Source organism: Melanerpes formicivorus, unplaced genomic scaffold (assembly GCF_026170545.1).
Source record: "Melanerpes formicivorus ecotype bairdi unplaced genomic scaffold, bMelFor1.0.p_v2 SCAF_83, whole genome shotgun sequence".
NCBI classification, from domain to species: Eukaryota; Metazoa; Chordata; class Aves; order Piciformes; family Picidae; genus Melanerpes; species Melanerpes formicivorus.
Genome location: NW_027142435.1, coordinates 2,527,962 through 2,544,256, shown reverse-complemented (window position 1 = coordinate 2,544,256; position 16,295 = coordinate 2,527,962). Strand labels below are relative to the sequence as shown.

Sequence of the window (16,295 nt, the reverse complement as noted above, 5' to 3'; positions counted from 1 at the left end):
AAACCACTCTGAGCCCATGATTCTATGGTCTCCATAGATTTCCAGTGCCTGTCCCCTCAGCACCCCACCACGCTGGGGGGCACATCCCCAGCCACAGCTGCCACGGGGCAAGGCACCCCCAGCCGAGGCAGCCAGGGATGGACACCCTCTGGAAGGGAGAGACACCCCAGCAGGTAATGTCCCTGGGGGGGACAACCAGCAGCATCCCCACCCAGCCCATGACCATCAGGTCCCTGGAGGAGCCTCCCTCAGCCTACCCCACCCTCTGCCCTCCTCTCCCCATTGGCCGGCCCAGCGCCAGCAGCGTCCCGATTGGCTGCCCCCGCTGCTCGCCAGGCCCCTGGGCTATTTATGGGGGCGAGGTGCAGCGCTCCCAGGCTTGCCAGTGCTGGGGAGCAGAGCAGGCAGGTAAGGCAGGGCTGCTGGGGAGCTGACTGTGGGCTCTGTGGCGTGGCTGGGGGCACCCCGAGGTTGTCCCTTGGGAGGCTCTTTGCAGCCTTTCCAGGGACGGAGGGTGGAGGCTGGGCTTGGAAATGGCTCCATGCCTGGAGCTCTTGGCTCCTGGCCCTGGGGAGCACTGGGGCTAAAATGGCCCTGCTCTGAGTGGTTTTTCCAGCTCCCTGGCAAAGGCACAGGGCTGTGAGCTGTGTGCTGCTCTCCCCTGTCTGTGGGTGGGGGGAGTCTTGGCTTTTTGAGACCAAAGGTTACATCTTGTGGTGTCATGCTGCATCTGCTGTGCCTTGGGAAAGAGCTGGGAGGCTTTGAACCCTTCCCTAAAGGCTTTGAGCCTTTTCCTATAGGCTTCTTCCTAGCTCTGAGATGATCTTCTTGGTAGCACTAAGGGTCTCTGATCTGTGACTGAGCAGCTTTGGCTCTGAAAGCTCTTTTCTGCTTGTTGCCTGCTGAAGATCAGGGCTGTGTGAGGGGAGTCCCCAGGAGGTGTCTCTGCCACCCAGCCAGCCATGCAGGGACATGGCATGACGTGGCCACCACCCCCAGCCATCAGGCTGGCTCCTGCTGATGTTGGGGGCAGTGGTATGTGCAGATGGATCAGCTGGGCATTCCCTTCCTGTTGACAGTGCTGCCAGTAGCTATTTCCCATGATGGTTTGGTGTAGGCATGATAATGGTGTCACCCAAGGGGGTGGCTCGAGTGACAAGGCAACCTCTGTCTTGCTCAAGAGCAGTGTGGGGGGAGGCTGCAGCCACGCTGGGGGGAGCGCAGGGCAGACTGCCTCTGTGTTCCTCAGGGCTTCAGCATGGTCATGAGTACCTGAAACTGTATGGCTGGGCAGGACTTCAATTACTGAAGCTGGTTCTGCTGGAACTTCCAGCTCCCAATGTCTGTTCCGGAGTTATACAACTCTGGGAGGCAGAGCTCCTGGCTGGCACTCAGGAGTTTTGTCCTCGTGGCAAAATCAGTTCATGGGCAGCACTGGGAAGCTGAGGAGCTGGTTTGATTAAACTCCCTCCCCTCTTTCATAAAACCTCCACAGCCTAGCAGCTTGGATAGCTCCATGCTGTCCCAAGGAGTTACCACTGGCTGTGGTGCCTGATTCCCACTGCAGTGAGAGGAGGGAGCCTGCCTCTACCTGCAGCAGTGGCTTTCATCTGAGAGCTGCTTGGATCAAAGAACTGAAGCTCTATGTAAGAGGGTCCCTAATGCTGATGACTCTTCCAGAAAGTTTAGATGGGCACCTCTGCCAGCAACTCTGAAGCCAGTGTCCTAAGCTCAAAGCTAAGAACCATCTGATCCTGCCCCTCAGAGGAACTCTGCCCTCAGGGCATTTCAAGTGGCTCCCTGGGCTGGGGGCAGCGCCGTTCCCTGCTGCCACAGGCATCCTGTCACCCAGTTCTGCTGCAGGGTAACCGGTGGCCAGTCTCCAAAGGATGTCAATCAGTGCTTGGAGCACAGATGAATCCCTCTGCCCTGATTAGCCCTCCCTGCTCATATCTAAAGCCCTAAATCCAGCTTGGTTTCCCCAAATGGTCAGTAAGGAATTGCCAGTGAAGCTGCTGTCTGTCTGCCCAAGGTGAACCATACCTGGGAGGGGGAAAAGCCTCCTGGTCACCACACTCCCTCCTCTCTGGCCTCAGGACAGCACAGCAGCACAGAGCACAGCTGCTAAAATCCTTCCCCAAGGTAAAGACCTGACCCTGGGTATGCTGCTCATGGGCAGGGACAGCAAGCAAGGGAGGTGCTTACCCCAGCAGGGAAGTCCTTGCTCTGCCAGCCACAGGCTGCACAGCTGTGAGGGGCAGTCTTGGAGGCCTCTCTCTCCCTGCACTCCCACTCGTGCCAGATTGGGCAATGCCCAGCAGTGAGCTGCTGTGCCATGCACTGGAGAGTTTCATCCTTCTGAAACTACCTCTCTCAAGAACTTTCTCCAGCAGTGACCTCATGGTGCAGCTGTAGCAACGGCAGGAACTCCTCTGACCATCGCTTTCATACACAGCAAACCCAAAGCAAACTGCTGATGCTCCTCCTGCCCAGGGAGTCCCTCATAGGGGCTGCCTGCTGAGACTCTGGCCTGGAATTGTGCCAGGGGAGGTTTAGGCTGCAGAATCACAGAATGGTAGGGGTTGGAAAGGACCTCTGGAGATCATCCAGTCCAGCCCCACTCTCAAAGCAGGGTCTCCCAGAGCAGGTCCCACAGGAACACATCCAGGAGGGGTTTGAAAGCCTCCAGAGAAGGAGAGTCCACTGCCTCTCTGGGCAGCCTGCTGCAGGGCTCCAGCAGCCTCACAGCAAAGAAGTTTCTCTTTGTGTTGAGGTGGAAGCTCCTGGGTTCTAGCTTGCATGGACATGAGGAAACATTTCTTTGCTGCAAGAGTGGTCAGGGATTGGAACAGGCTGCCCCAGGAGGTGGTGAATTAACCATCCCTGGAGGTGCTCAGGAAATGTGTGGCCATGGCACTTGGGGCCATGGTTGGGTGGCCATGGTGGTGTTGGGTTGATGGTTGGACTGGATGAGCTTAGAGGCCTTTGCCAACCCAAACAACTGATTCCATGACTCCCACTTGCAACTACAACACCTTGAAACCCTTTCTCCCTCTGCCCCAGAGGTGCTAAGCACTATGCTTTCCTGCAGCCTCTGAAGTGAAACAAGGTCTGCTCAGCACTTTGAGAGGAGAGATAAGAAAGAAAACAAAACCCTGCTGTGGGCCCATGGAGCTTTGCCCACACTATGAATGCTGGCATTGCAACACCTCAGATCCTCCTACAGAGAGGAGAGCAAACCATGTTCTGACATGCCTGTGCTGCAAGGATTGGCTCCAGCTGGAATGAATCATAGAATGGTTTGGCTTGGAAGAGACCTCCAGAGGTCATCCAGCCCAATCCCCCTGCAGTCAGCAGCGACATCCTCCACTACATCAGGTTGCCCAGAGCCTTGTTCAGCCTCACCTTGAATATCTCAACTTCCTCCCTGGGCAACCTGTTGCAGTGTTCCACCACCCTCATGGTAAAGAACTCCCAGTCCTTCAGAGGCTGATTCTAACCTCATCAGCAGTCTTACATCAGCCAAGGAGTTAGTCCTGACTTTTGCTAGCAGCTCAGGTCCTCCCCTCTTTGAGTGCTGTGGTGTCTCTGTGCTAGCCCTGACACCAAGGCCAGAAGGCCACTCTGCAGTTTGAGCTTCCCCCACCTGCCTAGGGAAGAAAGAACTGAGCAAAGGAGCTGTTTGCAGTGGTGTTGAAACAGTTTGTGCTTTGCCCTGTCCCAGGGCTGCAAACTCATTCAGCCTACTTGGCTCCAAAATAAAACCAATAAACTTGCCCTACAGCTGAGCAAGAGGAACAGCCCCTGAGTGAGCAAACTCCCTGGACTTTGAGACTGGGACTTAGCTTCAAGCTCTGCTTTTCTTTGCAGCTGTTCTCCAGCAGCTCTCCCAGGCTGCTAGAGCTCAAGCTGTGTTTTTGCTGTGCAGCTCCTCTGGGCAGGGAGGATTCCAGAGCAGCTCTGGCTCTGGGCTTCTCCCTCAAGAGGCTGCAGAAGGCCATTTCTGTGACAGCTTTTGCTGTAGACATGCAGCACCCTGCATCCCTCCCTTCAGCCTCACTGAAATGCTGACTAATTGTGTGGTTAATGCAGCAGGAGTTGACATCCTGCCATCTGGGGAGACCTCAGAGCTGCAGGGGACCTGCAGGAAGGCTGGGGAGGGATAGGGCAGGGAGCAATGGCCTGAAACTGGAGAAGGGCAGATTAAGGTTGGACATCAGGAGGAAGCTCTGAACAGTGAGGGTGGGGAGAGCCTGGACCAGGTTGCCCCCATCCCTAGAAACACTCAAGATCAGACTTGATGTGGCCCTGGGCAGCCTGCTGTAGTTGGTGTCCCTGCTGACTGCAGGGGGGTGGACAAGATGCCCTCTGAGGGCCCCTTCCAACTCAATGCAATCTGTCAATCTCTTACCTCCTGAGCTGCCTCCTCAGATCTACCCACAGCCCAGGGTTAACAAATGTTTGTGCCCTCTCCCCAGCTCTGTTTTCCTCTCAGCTCTGTGTCCCCTCCCCAGCTCTCTGTGTCCCCATTTTCACTGCCAAACAAAACCTTACCCAAGTCAAAGAACACAAGAAACAGGACAATGGGCTGTGTCACACATCAGATGCAAGACTTTTCTGGGTAGAGCCTGCCAGAGAGCCTGGAGCAGAGCTTGGCTTGGGAATCCAGTCTGGGAGGGATTTTGGTTTGGGGCTTTTCCACTGGAAAATGCCACTGAAGTTCCAGGAAGAGGAATTAACTGGCAAGGGAGAGAAAAGAGACACTGCAGATCCTGAGATCCCTGCTGTGCCTCAGGCTGGGGAGTAATCCTGGATTTAGTGTGTGAGCCTGGGGTGTGCAGGCACCAAGCAAGGGCCCTGCTGGGGAAGGCAATCCATGACCAAGATATTGCATCACTGTTCTGCTTTGGCTTCTCTAATCCCACTCTGTAATGAGAGCACTTCTGAGCCTTGGTTTCACAGGAAGTGAGGAGAGGTTTCCTAGAGTCACAGACTGGCTTGGGCTGGAAGGGAACTTAAACATCATCCAGTTTCAACACCTCACCTTCCACTAAACCAGGTTGTTCAAAGCCCCAACCAACCTGGCCTGCAATGGTGCCAGGGATGGGGCATCTCCCAGCTCTCTGGGCAACCTAGGACAAGGGTCTCACCACCCCCAGCAGCATGAATTTCATCCTCTGCTCCTGAGTCTCCTCCTCCTAGTTCCAAACCATCACTACTTGTCCTGTCAAACAGGCCCTGCTTTCTGCTCAGCCCCTTTAAGCACTGAAAGGCCACCAGAAGGTCCCCCTGGAGCCTTCTCCAGGCTGAACAACCCCAGCTCTCTCAGCCTGGCCTCACAGCAGAGGAGTTCCAGCCCTCAGATCACTTTTGTGGCCCCCTGTGGACCTAGTCCAACTGGTCCACATCCTTCTTGTGTTGAGGGCTCCACATCAGGATGCAGTACTCCAGGTGAGGTCTCACCAGAGTGGAGCACAGCAGCAGAGTCCCCTCCCTTGACCTGCTGCCCACACTGCTGGGGTTGCTGCTGAGGGTGCAGCTGGCCCTCTTGCAAGGAGGATCACTGATGCCACTCTCATGTTCCCAGGACCTGCTGAATGATGGATCCCAAGGTCCCCCTCTCTTTTCACTGGCTTTGAGGTGGTGTTCATGCTGCTTTACTCTTGGCTTGCCTTTCAGCTGCAGCTGGATTCAACATGGCATCCGAAAAGACCACAAGAAAGGACCTGCTGAAGGCTGAGGAGCAGCAGCAAGCGGTAGGTGCCAGAGCAGCAGCTAAGCCACTTGATGACAGCCTGGGATACTAACTTCTGGCAGCACCCCAAAACCTGGCTGGGAGTGGCAGAAGGATTAACCACATCAAGCTGTGGCTAAACCTGAACTCAGCTGGCACAGAAGATAACTTTTCCCTTTGCTCAGGAGAATACTTCAGGACTGGCTGAAGGCCTTCTGCTCCAGGCCCTATTCCCACAGCTGGGTTTGGTGCTGAACCCCAGTGTGGCCCAGAGGTCAGGAGCCCAGAGCTCAGTTTTAATCCTGGTCACTGACTTGCTAGAGGTCTTTGGATGAGTCTCTTCAACTCTGAGTTCAAGGATAAGGAAACAGAATGGATGTCCCCTGAGGACCTTTCTGGATAGACAAGGAACATGGAACTGTCAGAGCAGGTCCAAGGGAGGTCACAAAGCTGATCTGAGGGCTGCAGCACCTCTCCTACAAGTAAAGGCTGAGAGTTAGGCTGAGAGTTGGGCTGAGCCTGGAGGAGAGAAGGCTCCAGGGAGGCCTTAGAGAAGCCTGCCTGGATTTGAAGGAAGCTGCAGGAAAGCTGCAGAGGGACTTTGTACAAAGGCATGGAGTGACAGGACAAGGGACAGTGGCTCAAAGTGGAAGAAGCTGAACTGAAATGAGACATTAGGAGGAAATTCTTCCCCAGGAGGGTGGTGAGGCACTGGAACAGGCTGTCCAGAGATGCTGTGGAGGCTCCAAGCCTGGAAGTGTTCAAAGCCAGGTTGGATGAGGCCTCAAGCAACCTGGGCTAGTAGAAGGTGTCCCTGCTCATGGTAGGGGGTTGGGACTAGATGATTTTTCCAACCCAAACCATTCTCTGACTCTGTGAGCCACAGCTTGTATCCACCCAGCAGCCTGAGGCTGGGTCTCCAGTGTCACTTATTCCTCTCTTGGCCTTTACAGAGTGCTGTCAATCGGGTGACCAGCCTGCCCCTGCTCAACTCTGCCTTCAACCTGGTCTCCTCTGCCTACAACCATACCAAGGAGACACATCCTTGCCTCAGTGGTGTCTGCAACGTGGCTGAGACCGTGGCTGCTGTGGCAGTAGGTAGCATGGTCGGTGGGGCACAGCCCATCCTGAACCAGCTTGAGCCACAAAGTAAGTGAAGAGGCTGGGGTGACCCCTTCTGCACAGGAGTAGCTGGGGAGGGGAGTTTTGGGTGCCCATGGGGTGATGCCCACCCCCTGCAGCACATGGCCTAGGTAGTTGTAGCTGAGTCTCCACTCAGCAGCTCCCAAGGAACCCAGTGAGCTTCAGGGACATGAAGCTGTCACTAGAAGAAACCAAGCTTGGCATCCTGCCTGTAGTTGAAGTTACTAAGCAGAGCCTCCCTCGTTCTTTCTCTGGCCCTCCAAGTTCTGAGCATCCCAGCTGGCAATAACTGGTAGCTGTTGTCTTTTCTAGTTGCCCTGGTCAATGAATATGCCTGTAAAGGGCTGGATCAGCTGGAAGAGAACCTGCCCTTCCTTCAGCAGCCAGCAGATAAGGTAAAGAGAAGACTTTGCCTGGGGAAGCCATGGGTTGATCTCTCATGTGGTGGAGCTGTTATGGGGCCAGAACAGCGTGGGGAAATAAACTGCAGCAGCAGTGCTCTGCCAGCTCAGTCCCTGACAGGGCTGGAGGAGGCACTGCTAGCTGGTGAAAGCTGGAGAGATGCCTTCAGCATTGGGAAGTGAACACTGCCCAGGCTGGAGAAAACCTTTAAGGCCATCAGGTTCAACCATTAACACAACACCACCAAGTCAGCTGCTCAACCACGACCCTCAGCACGAGTCCTCTAAATCCCTTCAGGGCTGGGGACTCCACAGGCCTTGAGCAACCTGTTCCAGGGCTTGACAGCCCTTTGCCCACGTTAAACACAGCTGTGCCCACCTCCCCACATCCCCCAGCACACTGCAAGCACAATTTAACCCTAGCAAAGCTACTTTAGGGAGGGAAAAACCTGCTTCAGAACCAAAATGCCTTTGTCTCTGCCTCTCCCTGTCGTAGGTCATCTCAGACACCAAGCAGCTGGTTTCCACCAGAGTGACATCTGCCATGGATGCTGCCTGTGAGGCAAAAGCAGCAGTGGCTGATAAAGTGACTGAAGCTGTGGACCTCACAAAAAATGTAGTTGGGGACAGTGTCAAGCTGACCAGGTCAATGGTCACCTCCACTGTCAACAGTGCTGTGGAGGCTGCTCAGGGTGCCAAGGACCTCGTGACCAACAAGGTGACTGAAGCTGTGGACCTCAGCAAGCACCTTGTGGAGGACAGTGTGGGCAGGACCAAGTCTGCAGTGGCTTCCACCATTGTCAACGCTGTGGAGGCTGCCCAGGGAGCCAAGGACCTCGTGACCAACAAGGTGACTGAAGCTGTGGACCTCAGCAAGCACCTTGTGGAGGACAGTGTGGGCAGGACCAAGTCTGCAGTGGCTTCCACCATTGTCAACGCTGTGGAGGCTGCCCAGGGAGCCAAGGACCTCGTGACCAACAAGGTGACTGAAGCTGTGGACCTCAGCAAACACATTGTGGAGGACAGTGTGGAGCTGACCAAGTCTGCAGTGGCTTCTACTATCACTGCTGCTGTAGGGGCAGCCCAGGGTGCCAAGGACCTCGTGACCAACAAGGTGACTGAAGCTGTGGACCTGACCAAAGGAGCTGTGCAGGAGAGTGTTGAGAAGACCAAATCCGTGGTCACCTCTACAGTCAGCACAGCTCTGGATGCTGCTTATGGCACCATAACCAGCAAGATCAACACAGCCCTGGAGCAGAGCAAAGGAGCTATCCAGGAGGGCATGGAGATGACTAACTCAGTGGTGGCCAACAGCATAAGCAAAGCCAAGGCAGTGAGCCAAGCAGTGGCAGGTGGTGTGGAAACTGTCCTGGGCATGTCAGAAGATCTGGTGGATCAATACCTCCCAATGACAGAGGAGGAGCTAGGTAAGAAACTACTTAACTGGAGATTGTAAGTGCAAAGCCTTCCTCACATGGTCAGAGAGCACCTGACTCTGCAAGCCTCATCTTCTGGAGCAGGACAGGTGGCTCTGAATTTGTCAGCAAGAAGGCTGCCTGTCACCACTGACTTGCTGCATGGTATGGGACAGAGTTCAAGCATTTGCTGGCTGCACCTTGCCCATCAGCCTCAAGGCAAACTAAGATGTGGGTGCATGCTTCAACCTGTCGAGTCTGCCTGTCTGAAGAGAACACCTTGAGCAGGGCCTAGGCCACCTGTGACATCTCAGCAACTACAAACCTCTCCTGTCTGTTCAGCAGCTTCAGCCTTCGTGTTTCCCCGAGGCTGACCTTCCCTCTTGCCCCCTTTACAGCTGGGGGGAGTGGAGCCCAGCTGCCTCTCTCTTCTTGTTTCCTCCAGGTCAGCTGGCCACCACTGTGGAGGGCTTTGGTGTGGCTTCTGTGGAGGAGCAGAGGCAGCAGCAAAGCTACTTCGTGCGCCTGGGGTCCCTGTCCAGCAGAGTCCAGCAGCGAGCCTACCAGCTCTCCCTCAGCAAGCTGCAGCGCCTCAGGCTCAGCACCCAGGCCAGCCTCTCACGGCTGCAGCTGGCAATAAACCTGGTACAAACACACCTTCCCTCTTCCCTCCTGCCTCTAGTCCTCCTGCCTTCTGTCCAATGGAAGCTCTTCCTCCATCCTGTACCAGCTGCCTTTCATCTTGGATCCCCCCAGCCCCTGTGCTCCTCTGCTTGAGTGTGCTTACGCTGCAGCTCTTCCTCTCCTTTTCCCCCATCAGATTGAATCTGTGAAACAAGAGGTTGGCCAGAAGCTTCTGGATGGGCAGGAGAAGCTCCATAAGCTGTGGGTGGACTGGAGCCTGACCCAACCCAAAGGAAACCAAGTTAAAACTGCTTCCTACTTAGAGGTATCCCTAGAAGGGCCCTGTTGCCTCAGATGGTGGCCATCCCCCTGCCTGAGTAACTGAGCTGTGTCTCTTTCCCAGCAGGTAGAGTCCCGGACTCTAGCTATGCTGAGAATCATCACCCAGCAGCTACAACCTGTTTATGAGAACCTGAAAACCAGCATCCATGGCCTCCCCAGCAGCATCCAAGAAGCTGTGCACCAGGCCACTCGAAATATCCACAAGCTCCACGGGTCTTTTTCCAGTGCTGTGTCCTTCCAGGACCTCTCCAGCACCACCCTGAGCCGGAGCCAGGACTGTGTGGCAGAAGCCCGAAGGTCCCTAGATGACCTCTTCGAGTATGTGACTCACAACACCCCTCTGAACTGGCTTGTGGGGCCCTTCAGGGCAAAAGCCAAAGTGCCACAGGAGTGCAGAAAGCAGCAGAAGAAAGATGTGATGAGTGATGTAAAATCAGTCACATTAGAAGAGGCTGCATCATCAAAGGAGGTGGCTGAAACACCCCAGGAACCAAAGGCAGCAGAGAGGATTGTGAGGGATGCATGTGAAATGCTACAGAAGCTGGCACAGAAGGCTGAGAAGGACAGAGAGAAGGTGGAGGACACAGAGAAGGACAGAGAGAAGGTGGAGGACACAGAGAAGGACACAAAGAAGGTGGAGGACACAGAGAAGGACACAAAGAAGGTGGAGGACACAGAGAAGGACGTAGAGAAGGAGACAAAGAAGGCAGAAAAGGGCACAAAGAAGGACAGGAAAGCAGAGAAGGGCACAAAGAAGGCAGAAAAGAACACAGAAAAGGGCACAAAGAAGGCAGAGGACACAGAAGTGGACAGAGAGAAGGCAGAGAGAGATACAGCACTGGCTACTAAGGAGGTAAAACCCACTGCACCAGAAGACCTCTGAAAATCCCAGCTCTTCTGGCTGAGGCTCCCTGGCCACTATAGCACTTCAGCTTTCCACTGTGTCCCCAGCCACCCCTAGTGGTGCCAAGAGTGCCTCCCCTTCTCTCCCTGCCCCAGGCTGAGCTTACAGCAAGATGTAGTCTGCAGGGAGCCTGGATAGCCAAGGTGGGGGATCCCATGCCTCCAGTTACTACTTTTCAAACCCTGCTGCTGCACTGAAAGGGAAGGCGGGGACCTGTCCTTCAGCTTTTCTAACCAGCCCAGCTAATCCTGACTGAGACAAGCTGGGGGAGAGAAGTGGTGGTCTCAGCTTATTTTTAATGCTGGGCTTGTTTTTAATTCATTCAAGCTGCAGAGAGCTCCAGGGGATGCTGTGCTTGGCCTCTGAAACCATTTCCCTCCTTCTACAAGTTCAAAAATAGCTGTCAGCAACCCAGGACTTCCCTGCTGCCTGCTCTGCTTCCGGGGAGGCTCAGCCCTGCGACAGACCAGCAACCACAGCAGGGCAAGAGGCTGCTCCTCAAAGAGAGACTTCTGGATCAGTTTTTTGTTCTAGACCACCACTTTTTCTTTTGCAGGGAAACACTTAGCTGGGGGAAGGGGGAGTGGGATTTTCTTTTAAGCTAATCTGCAGTGGGATTACCTTTCCTAGTTGTATGAGTGACTTCAGGGCTCATCTGCTTGTGGGGAAGGAATTCCAGGCATGAAACATTTTGCAGCCCTTAAGAAGCTGGCACATGGAGCAGCCTTGACCAGGAGTTCCTCTGCCTGGGCAAGGGAATGTCCTGCTCTTAACAGGGGGGAGATGGGTGCTGGTTGATCTCCCAGCAACTAAAGCTTTGTACTAATTCCTAATGTAACTTATTTTGGTAAACTGTGGCCTGTGCTAAGGCTGCAAGGAGGGCAAGCAGACTTCAGAATAAAGTGTGACCCACATTTAAAGCAATGTTTGTGTCATCCTTCTGTCCCCAGCATAAGGAGGACACAGAGCTCTTGGAGTGAGTCCAGAGGAGAGCCACAAAGGTGGTCCCAGGGCTGAGCAGCTCTGCTGTGAGGACAGGCTGAGGGAGCTGGGGGGGTTCAGCTTGGAGAAGGCTCCAGTGGGACCTTAGAGCTGCCTTCCCCTCCCTGAAGGGATGGTACTTGGGGACATGATTTAACGGCCATGGTGGCGTTGGGCTGATGGTTGGCATCGATGTTCTTGGAGATCATTTCCAACCTCAATGATTCTACTGCTGCCAGCAGCCTCTCCCTGGAGGGATCCCCTACCGCGTCCCCCCCCAGCCCCGCTCCCGCCCCTCCAGGACAGCCGGAGCCTGGCACCAGGGGCTTAGCGCACTGCTGGTACCGGGCAGGGGTAGGCACCCCGGGCAGGGGCAGGTGCCCCGGGCAGGGCTGGCAGCTCCCTGGGGCGGTGACTCTCCTGCCGAGGACACCCGGGCGGCGCCGCGACCTCAGCCCCGGCCGTGCCCCGCTCCGCCCCGGCCGTGCCCCGCGCCGCTCCGCCCCAGCGCTGCCGGGTCCCGCCGCTTCCTCGTGTGCCGGCAAGCTCCGCCGGGGCCCTCGGACCCCCCGCGCCCGCCGCAGCCCCGACCGCGCCGCTGCCACCAGTCCCCGGGCTCCGGGCCGAGCCGTCCGGCGGAGCAGCACCGGCCGCAGGTAGCCAGGACCCTTCCTTCCCCCCCGGCCAGCCGAGGGCAGGCGCAGGAGCGGCGAGCAGCAGTTCGAGGCTAGGCCGAAGGGCTGCGGGAGGCGGCGGGAGCGGGGCTCGGTGCGGGGCTCGGTGCGGGGCTCGGTGCGGGGGCAGCGGGAGGCCAGGCACGGCCGGTTCCAAAGCTCCGGGCTGCGCTCCGCCCGGCGCTCTCCTGTCCGCTCCTCTCGCCTGCCCTCCTCTCCTTTCTCCTTCTCTTCTCCCCTCCTCCCTTCCCCTCCCCTGCCCTCTCCGCTCCCCTCCTCCCTTCCCCTCCCCTGCCCTCTCCGCTCCCCTCCTCCCTTCCCCTCCCCTGCCCTCTCCGCTCCCCTCCTCTCTTCCCCTCCCCGGCCCTCTCCGCTCCTCCTCTCCTCTCGTTTCATTGAATCAGAGGTTTTGCACAGGAAGCGCCAACAACTTCCTCAGCTCCACCCCGAGCTCCCTCATTAAGCAATTGGAGGATTTTTATGAGAGAAAGAAAAGAGGAAAAAAAAGGCATCTGAAATCCTAAACTTTCCCCTCTTGGCAGCTGCTTTGGGTGCTGCCTTTAAATAGGGGCTGCTCTCCAGCAGGCTCAGTGGGGTCCTGCAAGCAGTGTCCTGCAAGCAGTGTCCTGCCTGCCACCAGCTCCTCCACCCCAGGCAGGTCCTGCTGTCACCTGAACCCTGCCCAGAGGCCTCTGGTGAGTGCAGACAATGTCCACCACCGCCCTGAGCTGCCTGAGATGTGGGTTATTGACCCTCCTGGCATGAGAAACGTGAAAGGGCTGCTCCAAGTGCGCTTTATTCCTTGGCTGCCTACTGTCTGAAGGCCCCTGGAACCTGCTGCCTGGAAGGGATGGACACCTGGAGTTGCCTAAACACATTATTAGCTCAGGAATTATTCTAAAGCAGTTGTAATTAACATGAAGTGAAGGCAAGGAACCTGGGCTTTGGCTACTAACAGAGCAGACCTCTGGCAGGACTACAAGCACTGCATAATGCTAAAGGCCTCAAAAGCCTTGAGGCTGCAGCTCTGCAGGTCTTGAGAGATCACTCCCCAAGCTCCCCATATCTCCCTCTCTGAACCTTGTCCCATGTTCTCCTCACAGGTTCCTCAGGAGAGAGATCCCAGCTGGTGCCGAGCCCCTGAGCGGCAGCGAGGCCTCGCTTGTGCGGTACGTGCAGCGTGAGCAGGACACCACAGAGCTCCACAGGGGAACCCTCCAAGGACCTTCCCTCCAAGGTCCATAATATGCTCTCTCCATCCATGCTGCTCCAGCCCATCGTCTGGGCCACCAGCTGAGGAGATGGCACAGAACACCAAGCTCCAGCCAAGCTTTGAGGACGTTTTCAGTATTCTCTCCCAGATGCCACAGGAGAAACTCCTGACCCTCAAACACAATCTGAAGCACTTCAGATCTGGGCTCAGCAGCAAATTACTGCAAGCCATGGTCCTGCTTACTCTGGGGCAAGAAAAGGAGGCAAGGACTTGTTTGGATGCTTTGGGAGACGACCAAGCAGCCCAGTATGTCCAGCAGCCCAAAGTGCAGGACCACGGGGAGGGCCTGCAGCCTCCCCAGCTGGATGCAGGTGCCAGGGAGCTCCTGGCACAGATCTACTCACTCTTGCTGGAGGAAAAACTCTGCAGTCGGGAGGCTGTGGACAAAGCTTGCCAGGCTGCCACCCAAGCTCACAATGCCAACAGGGAGACTCAGGGGGACAGACCCAAGAGCATGCCAGCTGAGGAGCAGAAGCATGGCTCTGCTGTCAGTGTGGGCCCAGGGGACAAATTCCAGACACTGAGGTCTGATGTGGATGGAGGGTTTCTCAAGACAGCCACCCCAAACTACATGGTGAAAAGTTCTCCACAGCAGATTGGAGGCATCTCAGACCCTTCAGGCCCACAGCCCTTGTGCTCCTTGGGAAGTCCCTCTTTCTCCAGCCACTTTGAGATCAGTGCATCACCAACACTTACTTTTCATACTCCACCTTCTTCCCATGAGTGTGTCCCCAGGCCTGACCAGGCCTGTGAAGGGAGCACCACTGGGGCTGGACAGCCTGAAGGGGACACACACAGCCATGGCCCACAGGAAACAAGCTGGGCCAGCAGATCCAACTCTCATCCTGGGCAGGATGCAGGTGCCCAAAGCCCCCAACCAGAGAGTCTCCCCACTCCTGAGATGCAATTACCCACAACAGGTCCCATGAACCAGCCTGTGGAAAGCAGTGATGTTTCCAGCACAGTGGCAGCAGAACATCATGCACCAGAAGAACAGACAAACAAAAGGGAAGATGAAAAGGAATTGTCTACAGGGCTTCCCAGCTCCAGAGCTACAGCAGACACCGCTCCTGCCCACACATCTGTGGAGAACTCTTGTGTTGCAGCAGACATCCCTTCCAACTCTGCATCTGCCTCCATTTCTACCCATCCATTTCCTCCTCCTCCTCCTGCCTATTCCATCTCCTCAACCCTTCCTCCTCCTCTTCAGGGAGCTCCTTCCAACTTATCATATCCCTCTCCCCTCCCTTCATCACCTTCTCCAGCCTGGCCTCCTCCTCTCACACCAGCAGACCCAGTGCCCACAGCACAGCTGGATGGTGGAGAGAGGAGGTTTTTCACTTTTGCCATCCTGCATGCTAGTGAGGATGAGCTGGTTGCCCATCGGGTCAAGACCCTGCTGGAGGGCATGGGGGTGCCCAACGGTGCTACCCTCTGTGAGGACTTCTCCATTGCTGGCTGCAGCCACATGACTTGCTTCCAGGATGCCATGGAAAACTCAGCCTTCATCATTCTTCTGCTGACCAACAATTTCTTATGCAACCTGTGTATGTTTCAGACAGACACAGCTCTGATGGAGTCCATCCAGAAGCCATCCAAGCGCCACTCAGTCATCCCTTTTGTGCCCAAGGAGAACCCCCTGCAGCGGAGTCAGATTCCCAGCGTGCTCTGTGGGCTGGTCCCCTTGGATGAGAACTCTCCTATGTTCTCCAGGAAAGTGCAGAAGACCTTTAACTCCCGCAGGATCAAGGAGAGGAAAGCCATGTGGGACCAGATGCAGAGAGAGAAACTGCAGCTCCAGCAGGAGCAGCACCAAACACGGCAGCGCTTGGCCGCTCTGAGCCTCGGCCTCCAGCCCCAGGAGCCACAGCTCCTGAAGCCACCACCCCAACAGTGGTGCCCCCCCGCTTCAGCTGTCCCTCCTCTTACCTACCCACCTCCCTTTGATGGTCACCCCACACCTGCTCAGGTGGATCCTCCTCCTCCCCAGCCATTTCAGCTCCCACCAAGCCACTACAACATGATGCCAGGGGCTGGAGGCATCATCATTCAACACGCGAGAATGGTTCAGATTGGGGACCACAACACCATGCAGGTCGAGACTCTCACACCGGGGCCACAGGACACCCAGGAACAGACCAGGTAGAATGATCAGAGACAGCAGCTCAGCCAAGGCTGGAGACACATCTCACTTCCAAACCCTGGATCGTGGTGATTCTGCTGGGACTGGGATTATTCTTATTTCACTGTGGCCAAAAGGCTCCTGGGGCACAGGAGAAAAGGACAAAAGAGTCTCCTCAGACTTGTCTTCCTTGTGCTTATTTTCAAGTCACTGAGAAGAATCTCCTCCTCCTGCCCTTCTGAGGCTGCTGAAAAGTTTCCTAAATAAATCCTAATCAATTTATTTTGTGTTCTCTTGGTTCCTTCCCTGCAGAATGAGCAACAGGGCAGTCAGGGGCATCTGGAGGAGTGTTCTGCAGCTCTCTGTCTACAGGGTGGAGTGGACCAGGAGCTGGCACAGTATGGCTGAGCTTCACAATCTGCTGCTGACCAGGTTGTTTGAGGGAAGGTCTTCAGGGGATGCTTTGGGGAGCTGCTGTGGCCCTTGTCAAGGTGCTAAGCACCACAAGGTCTATTTCCTCCCAGCAACCCTCCCTGCTTGGGGCTGTATCCTCTCAGCCCTTCCCACCCAGGCTGACTCTGTGTGGGTGCTTCGCTCCCCTTGCCACAGTACAGCAGCAGTCTTGCTTCTCCCACATCTCCTGGATGGTTCAGGAAGTCAGCTCCAGAGACCTCTGGGAGAC

General features: G+C 55.9%; 2 protein-coding genes across 3 annotated transcripts; both read left to right on the top strand.

Annotated features, from left to right (window-relative positions):
* The first annotated feature begins 382 nt into the window (after window positions 1-382).
* LOC137454630 (perilipin-3-like) lies at window positions 383-11,483 on the top strand. Of its 2 annotated transcripts, none has more exons than XM_068164753.1 (8): window positions 383-408; window positions 5,680-5,756; window positions 6,688-6,883; window positions 7,190-7,272; window positions 7,775-8,705; window positions 9,139-9,338; window positions 9,514-9,642; window positions 9,724-11,483. In XM_068164753.1, exons 2-8 carry the CDS (start codon window positions 5,697-5,699, stop codon window positions 10,540-10,542), a joined length of 2,418 nt encoding a protein of 805 aa, XP_068020854.1. In that variant the 5' UTR covers window positions 383-408; window positions 5,680-5,696; the 3' UTR covers window positions 10,543-11,483. The 2 variants fall into 2 exon arrangements, with proteins under 2 accessions (XP_068020854.1, XP_068020853.1); XM_068164752.1 differs by having other exon boundaries at window positions 9,721-11,483.
* A 604-nt stretch (window positions 11,484-12,087) lies between these two features.
* On the top strand, window positions 12,088-15,896 carry TICAM1 (TIR domain containing adaptor molecule 1). Its single transcript, XM_068164816.1, has 2 exons — window positions 12,088-12,200; window positions 13,322-15,896. The coding sequence occupies exon 2, from the start codon at window positions 13,520-13,522 to the stop codon at window positions 15,635-15,637; it is 2,118 nt and encodes a 705-aa protein (XP_068020917.1). The 5' UTR covers window positions 12,088-12,200; window positions 13,322-13,519; the 3' UTR covers window positions 15,638-15,896.
* Window positions 15,897-16,295: the final 399 nt, after the last annotated feature.

Excerpts from the sequence above, each read along its gene's own strand:
- LOC137454630 (XM_068164752.1), top strand. The coding sequence starts at position 5,697 with ATGGCATCCGAAAAGACCACAAGAAAGGACCTGCTGAAGGCTGAGGAG. Across the intron at positions 8,706-9,138 it reads AATGACAGAGGAGGAGCTAG|GTCAGCTGGCCACCACTGTG; the intron begins GTAAGAAACTAC and ends TGTTTCCTCCAG. Across the intron at positions 9,339-9,513 it reads TGCAGCTGGCAATAAACCTG|ATTGAATCTGTGAAACAAGA; the intron begins GTACAAACACAC and ends TTCCCCCATCAG.
- TICAM1 (XM_068164816.1), top strand. The coding sequence starts at position 13,520 with ATGGCACAGAACACCAAGCTCCAGCCAAGCTTTGAGGACGTTTTCAGT.